General features: G+C 35.8%; 1 protein-coding gene across 6 annotated transcripts in view; it reads left to right on the forward strand.

Moving 5' to 3' along the window:
- The first annotated feature begins 6,229 nt into the window (after nt 1–6,229).
- Nucleotides 6,230–15,747, forward strand: part of LOC115917879 (transcriptional regulator Erg-like) — a 91,557-nt gene continuing 82,039 nt past the window's right edge. For 4 of the 6 annotated variants that reach the window (XM_030978228.1, XM_030978229.1, XM_030978231.1 and 1 more), the window contains exon 1: nt 15,521–15,652. In XM_030978228.1, coding sequence (XP_030834088.1) covers nt 15,536–15,652 — 117 coding nt within the window. In that variant the 5' untranslated portion in view covers nt 15,521–15,535. Of the gene's footprint in view, nt 6,568–14,151; nt 14,440–15,520; nt 15,653–15,747 lie in introns of those variants that run through there. The other 2 variants (XM_011674541.2, XM_011674534.2) reach the window with 2 other exon arrangements.

Consider the following 15,747-nt stretch of genomic DNA (forward strand, 5'->3'; position numbering starts at 1 on the left):
GCGGATTTCCAGCACCATTTTTTGGTCTTAGAACCAGACTACAATTTTTTCTTGTCTCTCGTCTCTAGCTGTCACTCATAATCAAGTCAATTAGTCTCGTTCGTTATAAAGTATTTTAGAGGTCAGTGCGTGGAGGAAGTCTATGTTATCAACCATGTGAGTATATAGTGAGCGCTGATGGAGGTATAGAAACGAACAAACAAGTGTATTGCAAATACATTATCAAGTTATTACATGACAACGTACTTAAGATATGAATACAAATGATTTCGATGATGTTATGACAAAATGATTACATTAACAGGATTTATTCCATTGTATTAGTGTATTTTGTACTCGCGTTCTAATAATGCTCACTGCATCAACCTGGGAAACGTAACGGTTTTGTAGATCGCTTGCAGGTATGCGTTTTTTCTGGTTAATTGAACAAACGCTTTTGAGATGGATTTGCGAACGAATATATTGACATAAAGACAATAATAATAATAATATATAACATTTATTAGGTGCTTAATACAGACAACATGATTTAATTAACAGGGATTCTTTATTCGTAGTAATATAGGCCTAATAAAGGAGTACTTGTGTTGTTTTCTTATTTTCGCGTCTGCTCTAACTGCGCGTGTAATACTTTCGCAAAATGCAAAATTTGCACGAAGTTGATGCGCTATGTATGATACATTTGGCAATGGTAAACGCTTATTTACAATGGAAATGGGAACAATTTTATAGACGTCGCGACAAAATCGACATGTTAGCAAGTTTCTCTCATTGCGATGATTAACTATACTTGCTTTTCTTTCACTCACCGTATAGTTCGCTGCGAAATTGTAAATGGAAGAATGAATTTGGGCAGGGTGTTTTGGGTCGAATGCAACAGAATTTCAAGATGTCGATACAAAAAATAATTACAATCCCTACCTCATATCTCTTCTGTTTGTGTTTTTGGTATTACATTCTTGTGTATTTTCTTTCATCGCTTGTTCACTGCGCATGCCCATCTACAAAAGGGCAATTTCTGAGAAAGCATTTACAACTTTTGTCAGACAAAACTGGCAACTTTGATCGTCTGTCGTCTGCAGCTATCGCGTTCGATGGAATGACCCCAGCTGATACGTTGCCATAGCGACAGACAATGGCTGTCGTGATTTATGCGTGTTTGATGTGGAGTGACAATGACCACGCGCGAGGCAGGAAGAGGTGCATTGACGGCGGGCCAGACGGTGGTCACCACCGTAGGTCACCCGGTGAGAACTCGGGCAAAGAGAGGTTGGAGGGTGGGAGGGAGGGAGCGTTGGAAGTGTGAATTGGACAGTGAAGGAGAGAGAGAGAGGAAGAGAGAGAGAAAGAGGGAGCGAGAGAGAGACGCAGAGACAGAGACAGACATACAGAGACAGAAAGAAGGAGAGCGAGATAGAGATAGAGAGAGAGAGAGAGAAAAAAAAAAGATACAGAGACGCAGAGACAGAGACAGACATACGAGACAGACGGAGACATAGGAAGATATATAAATAGATACATAGAGATAGATGATAGATGATAGATGAAATAGAGAAATATTGAGAAATAAAAGGAGAAGGGGAGGATATCTAATGAGACCGAAAGTTTGAGAGACTTTTATTAGCGAGATAGAAAATAGAGGCATAGGAAAAGGAGAGAAAGAGAGAAAGGAGAGAGAGAGAGAGAGAGAGAGAGAGAGAGAGAGAGAGAGAGAGAGAGAGAGAGGGGGGGGGGGGGCTTTTGAGTGAGATGAGGGCAGCAGGAAAAGGAAGAAAAGAGGAAGCCGGATGGAGAAATAAAAATGAATTCGTGTAAATGAATTTGACACTTGCTCTTTTTTCTAACAAATCACGGAACACCATTAAATTATCAGAAATTCGATTTGTTTCCTAATAGAATTATATCTTCCCGTCCCGATATGATCTCTCAACTTCAATCGACCTTCTTTTTAACATCTAACAGAGATTCTTCGACACTCAACCTATATGACCTTATCCTTTGAATACGTCGCTCAAACATAATATAGAGCAATTAAGCACCCACCTCACTGATCAGATAACGGAATCTTAAGGATTCTTTTTGAAAGATGCCAACAACTCAAAGGAAAACGAAAAGCTGAGAGAGGAAAAATTGTGCAAGGTAATAATATAGTAATCCGGTCTAATTATGTCGTCAAGTAACGGAAAGGGAATTTTTTCTTGTTGCAAGTTGGCGAGTCAAAATTTGAAGGAAATTCGGCTAAGCCCGGTATCCTGGCTTAGCCCGGGTTCAATTCCCCCCTAAAGACCGGGGTAAGAAGCCCGGTCGCAGTAGGGAAACACAGGTGTATGCGGGTGGGTAAATGTTTTCCTGGAGCATGTAGTTCAACTTGAACCCAATGCCCCAGAAGATTTCCCTTGAAGATTCTGTTTTTTATCGTATCGTCTCGTTTGCTTTAATTTTATGATGATATATTTATATAAATCTACCTTTCGTTCAACTGATTCCACTTCTTAATCCTACCAAAATATCCTGCTATATTGGATTACCTATGACCCAATGTAATCATATGTATTGCATATTAAATTCCTCATACTCGATCAATATCAGCTTCCTACAATTCAGTATGGGAATGTGGATCATTATAAACCGACAGTCGTTATGAGCGAAGTTATATCTATCCATGAGCCCCAATCTTCTTCTTCTCGATAAGAAGAAGAAGAAGATTCCGAAAAATCTTTCTAAGTTAAATGTATATACTCGTCAAACGTAACTATGATTACGTTATTATGAGACTTGTGGGAAAATTATCTGAGTCTTCTACTATATTGATTTTGATGAGTCGATCCGAATCGTTAGGAGTGAAATTGCTAACGAACTATGTCTCAATCGAAACGATGTTACATTTATGCATATTTTCATATCTTTACACAAATTCAACATGTAAAAAACAAAAAATGGGCTTTACATATATTTATTACTCCATTGATGTATATTTGTCACGTATGTATGTCACTTTTCTATCGGGGTTAATGGACATACTCCACTCCTCCAGACATTATTTCTGATGACATACCGAATTCGTCTCTCGTTAATTTATGTAGTCACATCACACACGAACGTCTCGTACATTTCACCTGTCGATCTATTGTTTGGCGCGCTAAGGGGTGAAAAGCGCGCGCTTTTTCACCTGTCTCTGTATTTATAGCTGACTGTACTATGTCTCCACAGTATTGCGCTGTCCAAAATTAGCTTCAGATGGATTTAAAGGACCCTTTCAAATTCTTTTAGACAGCATATATCTATACAAGCATAAATTACTGGAATTACATTAATTGTATTTCAGTACAATTCTCAATTTGAACAGTATGTATGTAAATAACCATTGGAGTGACAAAACCCCTGCTTCTACAGGTTTACCCTTTTCCGTTCCTGGTGTTGCATTATCTATACTTGTAAAGTAGGTGTTGTTGCCTATCTGATTTGTAATGCAACTTTCTTGGCCAAACAGATTTATTATTATAATAGAAACGAAACACAACAAATCAAAGCAGAATTGTGATCATATATAGTTTAGACAGACAATTAAAATCATATTGACATTAACCGAGTTTGTTGTTGACTCCTATTTTCAACGAACGTTATCATCTTTAGAAAATGCTTTGCGACGTACTTTTCCGTATCAAGCCTTATCCAATGCGTGTTCTAAACACTATGTTCAGTCATTACGCAAGCTATGTGACTGATTGCAGGCAAACTTGACTGCTGACGCAAGAACACTCGATGCGCCATTGTTGCTTTTAACCACCCTAGTTCGACCTGTTCAAGACAATCAGTACATGAGCCATTAACCCGAAGCAATGTTACTATCAAACCTTTTGCGTTAATGTTTTGTTCGATGCAACTATAGCATGGTGTGTCAATGCAAGCGTCAGTCACAACAACAACAATTCCTTGACGCATCACCCTATCTCAGCAAATGACGCCACGTGTGCGACGGACATTATCTACATGATTGTTCACTCTTTGTTTTAAAAGTGTGTTGACAATGGTTTGCCCTAATGTGATGGAGACTGCGAGACTGCCACAGGCTTAGGGGCGCAAGAAAATGGTATTCACTTATTACGCAATGATGAGTGATGACTGCACATTGATTACGTAACATTCTTATTCTCTACCCTACTTTGAAGGCATTTGCGGTCTGACACAAGAACTCAACTATCCCTTTAAGTATTACGTCTTCTATCTATTGAAAAATTTGATTATGTAAACTAATCAAGATTGATTTATTTCAGGTATATGCTTTGCAAATTCTGCATATTAGCCGTTGGCTGCGAATGATAAAAAACATTTACCTTACCTTAATTCGTCTATTTATTTATCTATCTATCTATAGGCCTATGTCTATTCTATCCTTTTATTTTGCTACCAATTATCTATGCATCTATCCATTGCATCACCTCCTGGAAAGCATTAGCTCCCGATCTTGGCACGCACCAACCCCCTTTCTCGATCCAGCATTACCCATCTCCGACCTTTCGTCATTTATAAAGGGGGAAAGGGGGGTTACTTTGAGGTCGAGGAGAGATAGATAGATAGATGGAGAGGAAGATGGGTAGATATAGGGGCGATAGCTCAGTTGATAGACCAGTGGTCTCGTAATCCGGCGACCCGGGTTCGAAACCAAGTCGATGCGCTATACCCTTTGGTAAGGCATTAATCCCCATTACCAGGTCCCTTCGGAGAGGACCTAAATCCGTCGGTCGTTTTGGTTGTTTAATAATAACAAGCATTTATGCTTTCTTAGCAGTCAGGTAAATAACAACCCACCAACCAACCAACTTGTAAGAGTGTAAGAGATATACAATGTACAAAGACAGAGAGAGATATATAATTTAGGTTTATCAAAAAGGATTGGAGATAGCTAGCTAGATATATAGATAGTTAGATAGTTAGAGAGAGAGAGAGAGAGAGAGAGAGAGAGAGAGAGAGAGAGAGAGAGAGTGGAGAAGACCCGGGATAATACGTCATATGCTATTTAGCTTCCTGTTCAAGTAAAGACGCGCTGCTTTGCCTGATAAGAAATGACGATTTCCGCTCTGAACCCCTCCACGGACCCTCGGCCAGGGGATACCTTAACCCCTTAAACCCCTCAAGTTCTGGTCACCATGAGAGGATGGGAGGGAGATTGAGGCAGAGTGAGAGAAAGATACACGGAGAGAGAGAGAGAGAGAGAGAGAGAGAGAGAGAGAGAGAAAGAGGCAGAGAGGACGTGCTGCATGGGGGGGGGGGGGGGGGGGGGTTAGAGAAGAGATAGTTAGTTAGTTAGACAGATAATTATAGAGATATATTGATTGATAGACAGATGTATAGACAGATATATTTCCGTTAACATACGGACATAACGGACCCTTGGCCAGAGCGAACCAAAGAAAAAGCCGAAGGATACCTTAACACCTTAAACCCCATAAAATCTGACCACCACGCAATCCATTATGATGTCCGTCTTTAAGGACTTGGTTGTGTTAAGGAGAAAGCTTGACGTTTGCAACCTGCCACGAAGATAACAATATTTAGAAGAGGTTTCAGGGCTATCTATCTATTGATAGAATATTAGCACATGCTTACTTTTTTAAAGCAAAAGTGTCTATTGATAACAAAAGCTTGCCCGACGTAGCAACAAATAAATACGTAAGTTAGATCAGCAGGTTGATTAAATCCCGTCTACACTAGTTTGGCAAGAGGGAGTAGACCTCCATGCAAGGTCACTGACAGGTGGTTATCTCATCAAATCAGCTCTCAATTTAAAAGAAAAAGAGGAACATGGGGGACCAACAGTCACCGATTAGCCTTTGTTTGCTACATGTATATAGAGGGCGCAAGTAGCTACAAGTAGTGCAATGGGGCTTTAAATGAAAAACGAAGAAGATGAAGATGAAGAAGAAAAAAAGGAGAGGAAGAAGGAAAAGAAGAAGAAGAAGAAAAAGAAGGAAGGAATCGCTACGCCAAATCTAGATCTTACAGTTTGACTGCAACTCCTTAAACAACCGTTGTATCTCAGTTTATAAGACATTTCTCCACAAAAAGAGTAACGATTTGTATTCCTTACATCCCAATACAGTCTATGCGCGCACGCTTTTTAGAGAGAGAGAAACAAATACACACACAAACCCACACACACGCTATTTTTATGCCGTTATTTCACACACGCATACACACGCACACACCGGACGAGTAATTTCTTAGCGACCACTTAAATGACGTCCGGTCATTAAAAAATCGCCGGCGCTCTTTCCCTTTTCTTTCAAAAAAACTTCTTTTCAAGTGTCTCCCTTAAAAGTTTTGTAGTGTGCACACGGGTTACTGCAAGCTCAGATTTTAGGAAGAAGAGGAAGGGGGCAATGAAACGAGACAGTCAAGGAGGATACCCATTCAGTTTAACGCTTCTTGTTGCCAAAGGGGGGTTCGTGCAATATCGGGTGTATAATTATTCGTCTACCTTTTGAGATAAGCGACGTTGTATATGACTGGTGATTATTTATTCATGATTATTGGAGCTTTGAGGGATCGTTATACTTCGTAAAAAGGGTAAGTGTCTAGTTTTGTTTATCATTACTGGACAGTGTGGGCTTTCGGAGATTTTGTCTTCTTCGGTGCGTTCGGTTGTCGTTATTCTAGTAATTATATTCTCACGTTAGTCCGAGAGTGAGTGGACATCAATTCGTTCTTCATTTAGCAACGTAATCGACTATTCGGGATTTGCAGAATATCATTTGTAGCTGTCAAGAAATAATATTAATAAAAAAGTCTTTAGAATTGTCCACCTTTCTTTAATGTAAACCAAACATTATTAAACCAACAAACGCATCAACACGTACAAACGTTTTCTAAGTACATAATGGATTATGGATATATTGTGTTTACATAATCTTTTTTAGTACACTCACAAAAAATGCCGATGAATTCATTCGGAATGCCAGCCTCATGTATCACAATTCAAACTTATTTGTATAGTTATATTTCCTATAATATCTGTTCATTTCTATTAAATATATATTTTATCGGAAATGCGGCCCTGTACGGGTTCTATCAAATCTGTCGCCGTATCCCCATACTTGTTTAGCTTTAAACCGAGTGTCTACGTGAATATGATTACAGATGCAAAATTATTATTAAAATTCATACTTTTACGAAATAAAATCTCATTGTGTTGGAGTGTACTATGTAATATACGTGCATGTTTTGACTCGAAGATGGAAGGATTTGAAATTTCGATCCGGGCTTTATTGCTATTGGAAACTCAATATATTACCCGACCCATTTATACGCGACAGGTGATATTTTGTAGCCATGAATGTATAAATATATATTTTATTCCAGAATGACATTTCCCCCTCCTCATACATTTAAATCCCCGCAGGTTTATCATTGCCATTTGTAGCTTTTGAAAAATAGAAATATGTTTTACAAATTCAATTTCACGTCAACTTCGTTGATATATTTAAGATCGACTAAAACATGTTATTTCAATCAGTAGGGGCTTTAGCATCATCGCGAGTAATAATTTTTACTCCTGTGCGTGGTAATGAAACATTATAATATTAAATTAATGTACAGGACTATTGTGAAATTAATAAGTTGTAAGTAAAGTGCAAAAATACTATCATGCTGTTATTTATGGCTAAAAAGTTCAATTCCATGACTCTATGCTTCTTTATAAATAGTGTTAGCTTTAAGTATCATGCATTAATTGTATTATTTTCTAGCTAATTGCATTTTTCTAATGTCAATATGTCACCGACTCATTTTATTGCCTTTCTCGGTTATCGATCTATCCTTTTTTCAGATTTTGAAGGCTTTTTTTTCTCATTGTAAAAGCGTCGGAAATGGTTACATTCATTCACCTTGAAGATGAGGATTATAGAGCAAATTAATCTACATACTTCAATGAAAAATGTGAAGAGTAACACAAAAAATAGACATATCAAATAAAGAAATGGAGAATCAAGCAAAGACGCAGAAACGAAATCATGACGGATAAATAATTTACACTTGCAGATACAATGTGTTTGGTTATGGAGATGAATTAGAGGCAATTTGTCTTGCACGATTGGTTTCCTAGCTACCTCGTTGTGTATCAATACTTATTGCAATATTACTTGTATGATTTCTATTGTTCATGCAAAATAACACTATTTTATTATACACACTTGTTTGATAATTTTATGAAATAAGATATCTGTCATAAATACTGGATATCTGATTTATTTATATGTGTATATATTATAAATACATCATTATGGATTGATCTAACACATGCACACGCATAATCGCATCGGTTCTTTATTATGGTTTTATACCTTTTCGTTATACTCTCATTTCCACCTGCCCCATTGACTACGACGTACAGCGAACCTTTTCATTATAATATATTCGATTTTATTTGAACTGTTTACAGAGTAAATTCATAAATATAATGCACTTTAAAATGATGATTTGATAGAAAATCAAAGCCTACTATTGTGCTCTTGTATATGAAACCCAAGATAATGATTATGATAATAATCATGAATGTATAATAAAACTAGAATTGCTGTAGTCTAGTCCATAGCTTACTTACGTATCTGACGTTTAAATATATCTCATAAAATTGCTTTCAGGAAAAAGAGACCTGTAAAGCGTCCATATAAACAAAATGTTTGATACATCAGTAAGCATTTTAGGGACTAATATTCATACATACGAAATATTATACAAATCGTTGATTTTTTTTTCCAGAAAGTATGGTCTGTTTATTAGTCCTGATCCTTTGTTTTGTTTGCGATATTCCGGGTAAAATATGAGTTTCCTTTGTAGCAAAACTAAGTCTTCCGCTGGGGCGCGATTAATTGCTCACAATTGACCGGAAGTGAACCTCTAAAGTGTCAATTATCGCTTTGACTTTGTAGGCGCTGAACAAAAACGGCCTAGTTGCATTCTAACGTTATGGCAATGCTACCTAACAGGTGAATATAGACATTATACAGAGTAGTCACGTTATAGTTATATTACAGCATCTCTCAAGTAAGTAGTTATATATTACATGACTACAGTTAGAAGTTAAATATTACATCTGTGCAGTAAGTAGGTTTATAACATCTTTGTAATATAGGATCAATTATCAGCCATGCAGGTGAATAGTCATACTAACACCATATAGACAATAGTCGCATTGTACTTATATTACACCTCTTTACTTACTTCTCTATAATACAGTAGAGAAGCACGTAGTCTAGTTAATATATATATATTGCTATCAACATAGATAATATACACATCGTAGGTAAATTGCATATTTACATGGCTGAAAGCACAGTAAAGAACTCCAAATGTACACAAAGAAAGTGAAATGGTTAAGCGTGACGTGCTCGTTTTTAATTAAGTCAAATTATCTTATTTATCTCGGAAGCAGAGAATTAGTCAAGGTAATGATGGGAAAGAGTTGAAAAACAAGTACTGCACGAATATGGAGATGTACACAGAATCGTGGGGAAAGGAAATTGGTAAAAACAAGAAGGAAAATAACAGTAAAGCATGGTGATAATACGCCTACAACATAATTAGAAATCACGAAGAAAAAACAGAGGAAGATGTACGCACTTACTTATTTATGTATGTTCAGATAAGACAGGTGGGGGAGAGCATCTATGCATTAACGTATATACGCCTTGTAACTGTGAAGTCATACTGAAATATTAAATCGATGAATACAATGACTGATGACTATATGATATCACAAGCCTATACACTTATTAAAGAGAAGGTTGAGTTCTGGGAAGAGGTGAAAAATAATTTGTGAGCGTAATAATTCTTATTATGCAAGTGTGGAAGATCATCAGATAAGACATGTCCCCTGAAAAGCATGGCTCTTCAAATGTCTTTATATTCTAAATATGTCAGTAACATCGTAAAACTCGGGGGTAGGATTTTTACGCCACGTGTTCATGTAGTCCCATATACATCTTTCTGTGTACAGTGTTTGTAACTTTACCAAGACTTGGCCAAATTTCTTACCATTTTGATGATTCTAGAACCTTGCAATACACACAAATTCTTATATGCTAAATGATCAACCTTTTCTGGTCGATTCCACATCGTTTCTTTCACAATGCAATCGCATGACCAGAACTCAACTTCATCTTTAAGCTTTCAATGGAAAATGACATTAATATTTCGTATGACTCATTATTATGATGATATTTAAATGTTTTAATGGGTCGTCGTCAATAAAATAGAATCAAAGTCGAAACCATATTCCATGTTACAAATAGCGTTCTTTTAAGTTCATATATTTTCTTAGAAAGTTTTAAATGCTAACGTCAACAAAATGCAGTACTAAAATTGTAGATATGCATAATTCACAGCACTATGAATACACGAGAAAAGAATGATGTTAACATATTCAAAAGCGTAACCCGCTAAGAATAAGTAAAACCCCTTGTTCTTTTTGGTAATTCTAATTTATTTTATATTGACAATCACCACCATCCTACTTCAATAATGTAAACATACACATTTACCGGGATAAACATGCGTGTCTCTCATCCCCGTGTGAATTTATTTGATTCAATGTAAATGTAAAAAGTAGGATACCCCTAATCCTATTCAATAATAAATTACATACTTCATTCATCTTATCCCGAACCAGCATACTTGTACCACATGTAAACATACTCACTTCTATTCTTATATACGGTGGCATATACAAGGACAAGGTCATTGTCTGTGGCTTTTGTAAAAGGTGTATAACAACTCTTGAATAGGCTAGCCGTGGAAAGCAGGGTATTATTGATAACCGTTATCTCATCGAGGGCATCTTGTATTGTTCGCGACCTCTGACCTGCTTTGCACGCAACCTTTGTGTTTGTATTCTATTCCGGTTTGCTTAAACATGTACAAAGGAAGATATTCTTTCTTCTAAGCTTTTTTTTATTCTTTTGATATTAGTTTGGGAAGACATTACAAAATGTTCTCTGAAACACATTGGTTTTCAAACGAATCCCCTTTATCCATTATTAACAAGAAACACCTTAGATTTTTACCAAACTTTTCGACAGTCAATGGATATGATTTTCAGCAATATTGAGGTAATTCCTTTTCATTCCATAACTTTATAGTAAATACAATTTGTTATGTATATACTAAATAATCACCCTTTCCCATCTTTTTTAGACAGTTTCTTGCACAATAATATAATGACATGACCAGAATTCAACCTTTTCTTAAATCGCACTTGATAAAGGCGCGTGCCTTTATTCAGCATAGCGGCGGAGTGAAAGGGGTTTAACCTGTTAATCGGGATTAAGAGAGGATTAAGATGCGCGTTTAATGACGTGCGATCCGTAAGCATCGTTAATCCGCTATTCGCTGACTGGTATTTAATTCTGTTCATCGCGGTATTTATACGCGAATAATTTTCCCAAATGCCAGTTTCTTGCAGGTACTTGATTTTGATTTAACTTCTTCGGTTTTTTTAAAACGCTTTTTCCCAATTTTAAAACGTTATGGTAATTTAGTGCTTCAGCGATCCCTAATAATTCAATATAATTCTGGTATTTAGCAAGATGCATTAAACTATGTTTTTAGGCGATTTTGTTATCTCATATTGCATGAATTATGTCGGTCAATAATGAAAATGACATTACAGCTAGCACATAATCTCATTTAGGTACCTGACTATAGGATACTCTAAATAACTTATGACCAAAACGATCGTGTATTGAACATCTTTTTTTAAATTATTTACTCTCTTAATAACCCCTAACATACATTTTTGTGTATCATTATTTTCTTTTTATTTCATTATTGAAGGTAGTTAAATATGTATTTAAACTTGGGATGTGAGACCGAAACACAATATGTTTAAATATTAGAAGGCATAACAAACAGTTTTTAATCATGTCGATCATGTAAATGCAAATCGAATCCTATATCTATACGAAACTTAGAGAAAGTCTACCTATTTGAAAAGAATATATAAAGAAATGTATAACTTTTCATCGTGTTTTACAGCTTTTGTCTCACCTTCACATCCTGAGCACCAATAGAAACAAGATTTGAATCGAAAGTTATACCCGGCTAATACAACAAACATTAACATTATACCATTTTAATGGACTGTCTGAAGAAAAAAAAAAGAAAAGAAAAGAAAAAAAAAAACGTTTCCAGTTGTTTTCAGTTGTTTTTTCCCGATCGCTCCGCAAACTAAACCGCATCTTCTAGTAACCTATCCCCGGGTCGCGTGCCGGGTTGATAATGATTTTCCGGCCTAGTTTTGTTTTCGCAAGAAAACTTTCTGGATTGGTTTATTTCTTTCAACACACGATGGTTGAGTACTTCTGAACATCACCGTAATATAGAAAACAAATTTGTTTCGCTCATCAAAACATTCCTTTCAAGAAAATTTTTAAGGGACACCATTAACTACAGCGATGAAACGTTACTTTATATATTTTCTGTTGTTTTTGTTGTGTTGCAAGGTATACAGATATTTAAAAAATAAGTGAACTTAACTTCAGTTTCAGTTTAGTTTCTTTTATTTTACATGAAAAACAATACTTAAAAAAACATGGCATAATAAAAAAAAAATTAATATTCATGAGAAACAAAGACATATACACAATGTTAGTTTGTATTGTATTTACACTGACTAATTTCAAAATTATATGTAGAAAAAAGGGCATACAGATATTTACAAAAATAAGTGAACTCAAGTTCAGTTTCAGTTTAGTTTCTTTTTATTTCACAAGAAAAAACAATACTTAAACAAAACATAGCATATCAACAAAATTGATATTCATGAATAACAAAGATATCTACACGAGCAAAACTCTGTATTGCATTTAATCTGGCTGATTTCGAAATTACATGTAAAAAAGGGAACTTAAGTATATAATACAAAACAATGAAATGATATAGACGGTGGATGTAAGAAAAAGAGAAATGGGAAGATATGGTAAAGAATGGGAGTCATTATAGGAGAATGAGAAGATAGAAGAGAACAATTTATAATGGAATGTTTAAGGTTCAGTTTTGTCACTATATTATAATACAACGATGAAATGATTTCGATAATAATGTACAAGCAAACGGCAATACCATTGTTTTAATATGAATATCTCTTTAATTTTATAAAAATACAATGAAAAAAAAAATCGTCCCAATGAGACTTTTTTTAATAAATATATTTCTTTACACTAATGTTTTATATAGGCCTATTGTTTTATTATACACATATTTATTCACATAGAGCGCTTTTTATATACAATTCAGTATAAAATATGATATGCCTAGAAGACCAATATTAAATTCACTTCTGCTTTTATTCGATTAAAACAAATATTTATTTGTGTCAAACGCTTCCATACTTCATTTTGAACTCCTGAATCTGTAGTTTAGATGTGTGCTACACTTTACCCCCAAAATGATAATAAAGCAATACAAGTTAAGGAACAGAGGCACACCAGTGTTTCGCTACTTCCGTATTGATACTCCGAAATGCAACACACATTGCGCGCTGATACTACGCGTCCAACGAGGTGTTATTAATCTTTTGATTATAATCAAGGAAGAGATCTTCCTTTAAGATTAAAACATTATCACCATCTTGCACAAAGTCCTCGTGACTTTGGAACTTTCATGATAACAAGTATAACTGTCTTTTTTGTATAGAGATACACTGCAGCAGGAGGGGGAACTAAAGGTTTTTCCCTGTTTTTTAAGAGTTTTTCCCCATTGGGTAGACGGAAAGAGGTGACAATGTTTATTTCCGCCTTCGAACTAAATCGTGTCGGTGTACATGGCCCCTGTGTGTATACAGAGCTCATAGGTCATACTCAAGAACCATTTTATAGCTATCCCTTCAATAGACGTTCTATATCTGGCTCAATAGTCAAACTATCCATTAACTCTTCCGCTGCCAGTAAGGGCTGATTGCATGGGATACTTGCATGTAGGATACCTCTCCAACCGTTGACGTGTTAATTACTTTCTGAGGCAGAGATGCACCAAAGAAGATCATTCGCTTTTTGAGAATATATTTAGACAAAGGCTTTTTTCTAAAGCTACTCCTACATTTGAAGTGCTATATTTGGATTAGTAGTTACTATCTCTTAACTCTTCTGCTGCTAGTATAGGACTAGATCGCGTCGAGCTACATGTATTGAGAGCCTGGACTACACTGACGAGGTGGTGTTAATTGCATTCGGATCTAGAACCGCGAGAAAGAAGACCTTTTGCATTATATCCATACATCATTTTTGTTTAGTTAGCCTTTTCCCCTCAACCTTACTGGAATTAGCAGAGTCTTATTATTATATTAATATGACTGAAATATACCCGCCATCTTTAGAATTTCCAGTGGACTTTAAAAGCACATCATCTTCGAACTTCGTGGGACCAATGTCTTTCTTCCCCTTTCTGGTATTTTGCGTACATTAATTCAACATATATAAAAATGATTTTTTTTATATTTTTTTTTAAGATTGTTATTTGGACTTATTTCTTTTTGTATATAGATGCTTAAATATTTTTTTAAAGTGATATATACTGTCGATTTGTTCAAAGAAGTGATGTTTATTGGATAAGTAAAGCATTAAAATTTCCTTTTTTATTTCCTTTTGATATAATTTTTGTTATAACTTTCGAGGCGAAGCTCAACTTCATGGTTCTTTTTGCTGTTGATTTTGTCTCTTAAAGGGATCGTTTACCAATGTTAAATCTGAGATACACGGCCCTAAGTGTTATCAGTGTCTGTGATATGGTGTAATACTGAAGCCCTAAAAAATTGCGCTTCAAAATGATCAAGAAGTGCCTCAAAAAAGTAAAAATCTTTGAGTGACCGGTTTTACCATACTCGTTTTCCCCAATAGACTGTAGTGTTATGAAAACCGTCAGGCGAACGGTTTTCAAAATTTGTAATTCCAATCATAAATATCTTGATAATCAGACAGGCGATCGGCTTGTAAAAGTCATGGGGCTCCTGACTGACCTTAAGGTTTATAATTATCATTGCATCATGAGCTAAATCCAGAATTTTATTTCAGAATCTGAGACAAAGTTACCGGATCCCTTTAATACCCCTATATCGCAGCTGTAACTTGAAGATATATGTGTTTCGTCTCATGAAAGAGGAGATACATTACATATGCACACTTTCTACTGTCTGATTATCCTACGTAAACAAAACAAAGGATGCATTAAACCTCTTTAGATCATATCCATTTACTTATACACAAGAGGGTTGAAGGTTATCCTTGACTTTGTGTTTGTTTGTTTGTTTGTTATTCTCTTTGTTTACGCTTCTTAAAATGGTGTAAAATTCAAAACAACAATTCTTTGATTACCCGTTCGCCCACATATTCTTAATAAAAAGGGCACTACCTGATAATATTATTTTGTTTTCAAGTACTATGTAATAAATGGACACTTATAACTAGGTTAAAGTTGTGCTTATACATCTAGGGTCAATATCCTAGTTATCATAACCATATGAGGAGTCTTTTTTCCGCAGGATCAGATGAACAATATTTGTCAAACCTGGAATAATACAATCTATGCTGACAGCGGTCGAATCGAGTCTGTTTTACGTCACTCGAGAGGGCAAGCGAATTTGTTCCTAATTGACCCGGAAGTGGTTAGTGGCGTCTCGCCTTCCCATATTCCACTAGGAGTTGTAGAGGTCAATCTTTAAGCGTTTTCCCCTTCTCAGAAGATTTGCGGTGAGGGGGG

This window comes from Strongylocentrotus purpuratus, unplaced genomic scaffold (genome assembly GCF_000002235.5).
Source record: "Strongylocentrotus purpuratus isolate Spur 01 unplaced genomic scaffold, Spur_5.0 spur5_scaffold_1, whole genome shotgun sequence".
NCBI lineage: Eukaryota > Metazoa > Echinodermata > Echinoidea > Camarodonta > Strongylocentrotidae > Strongylocentrotus > Strongylocentrotus purpuratus.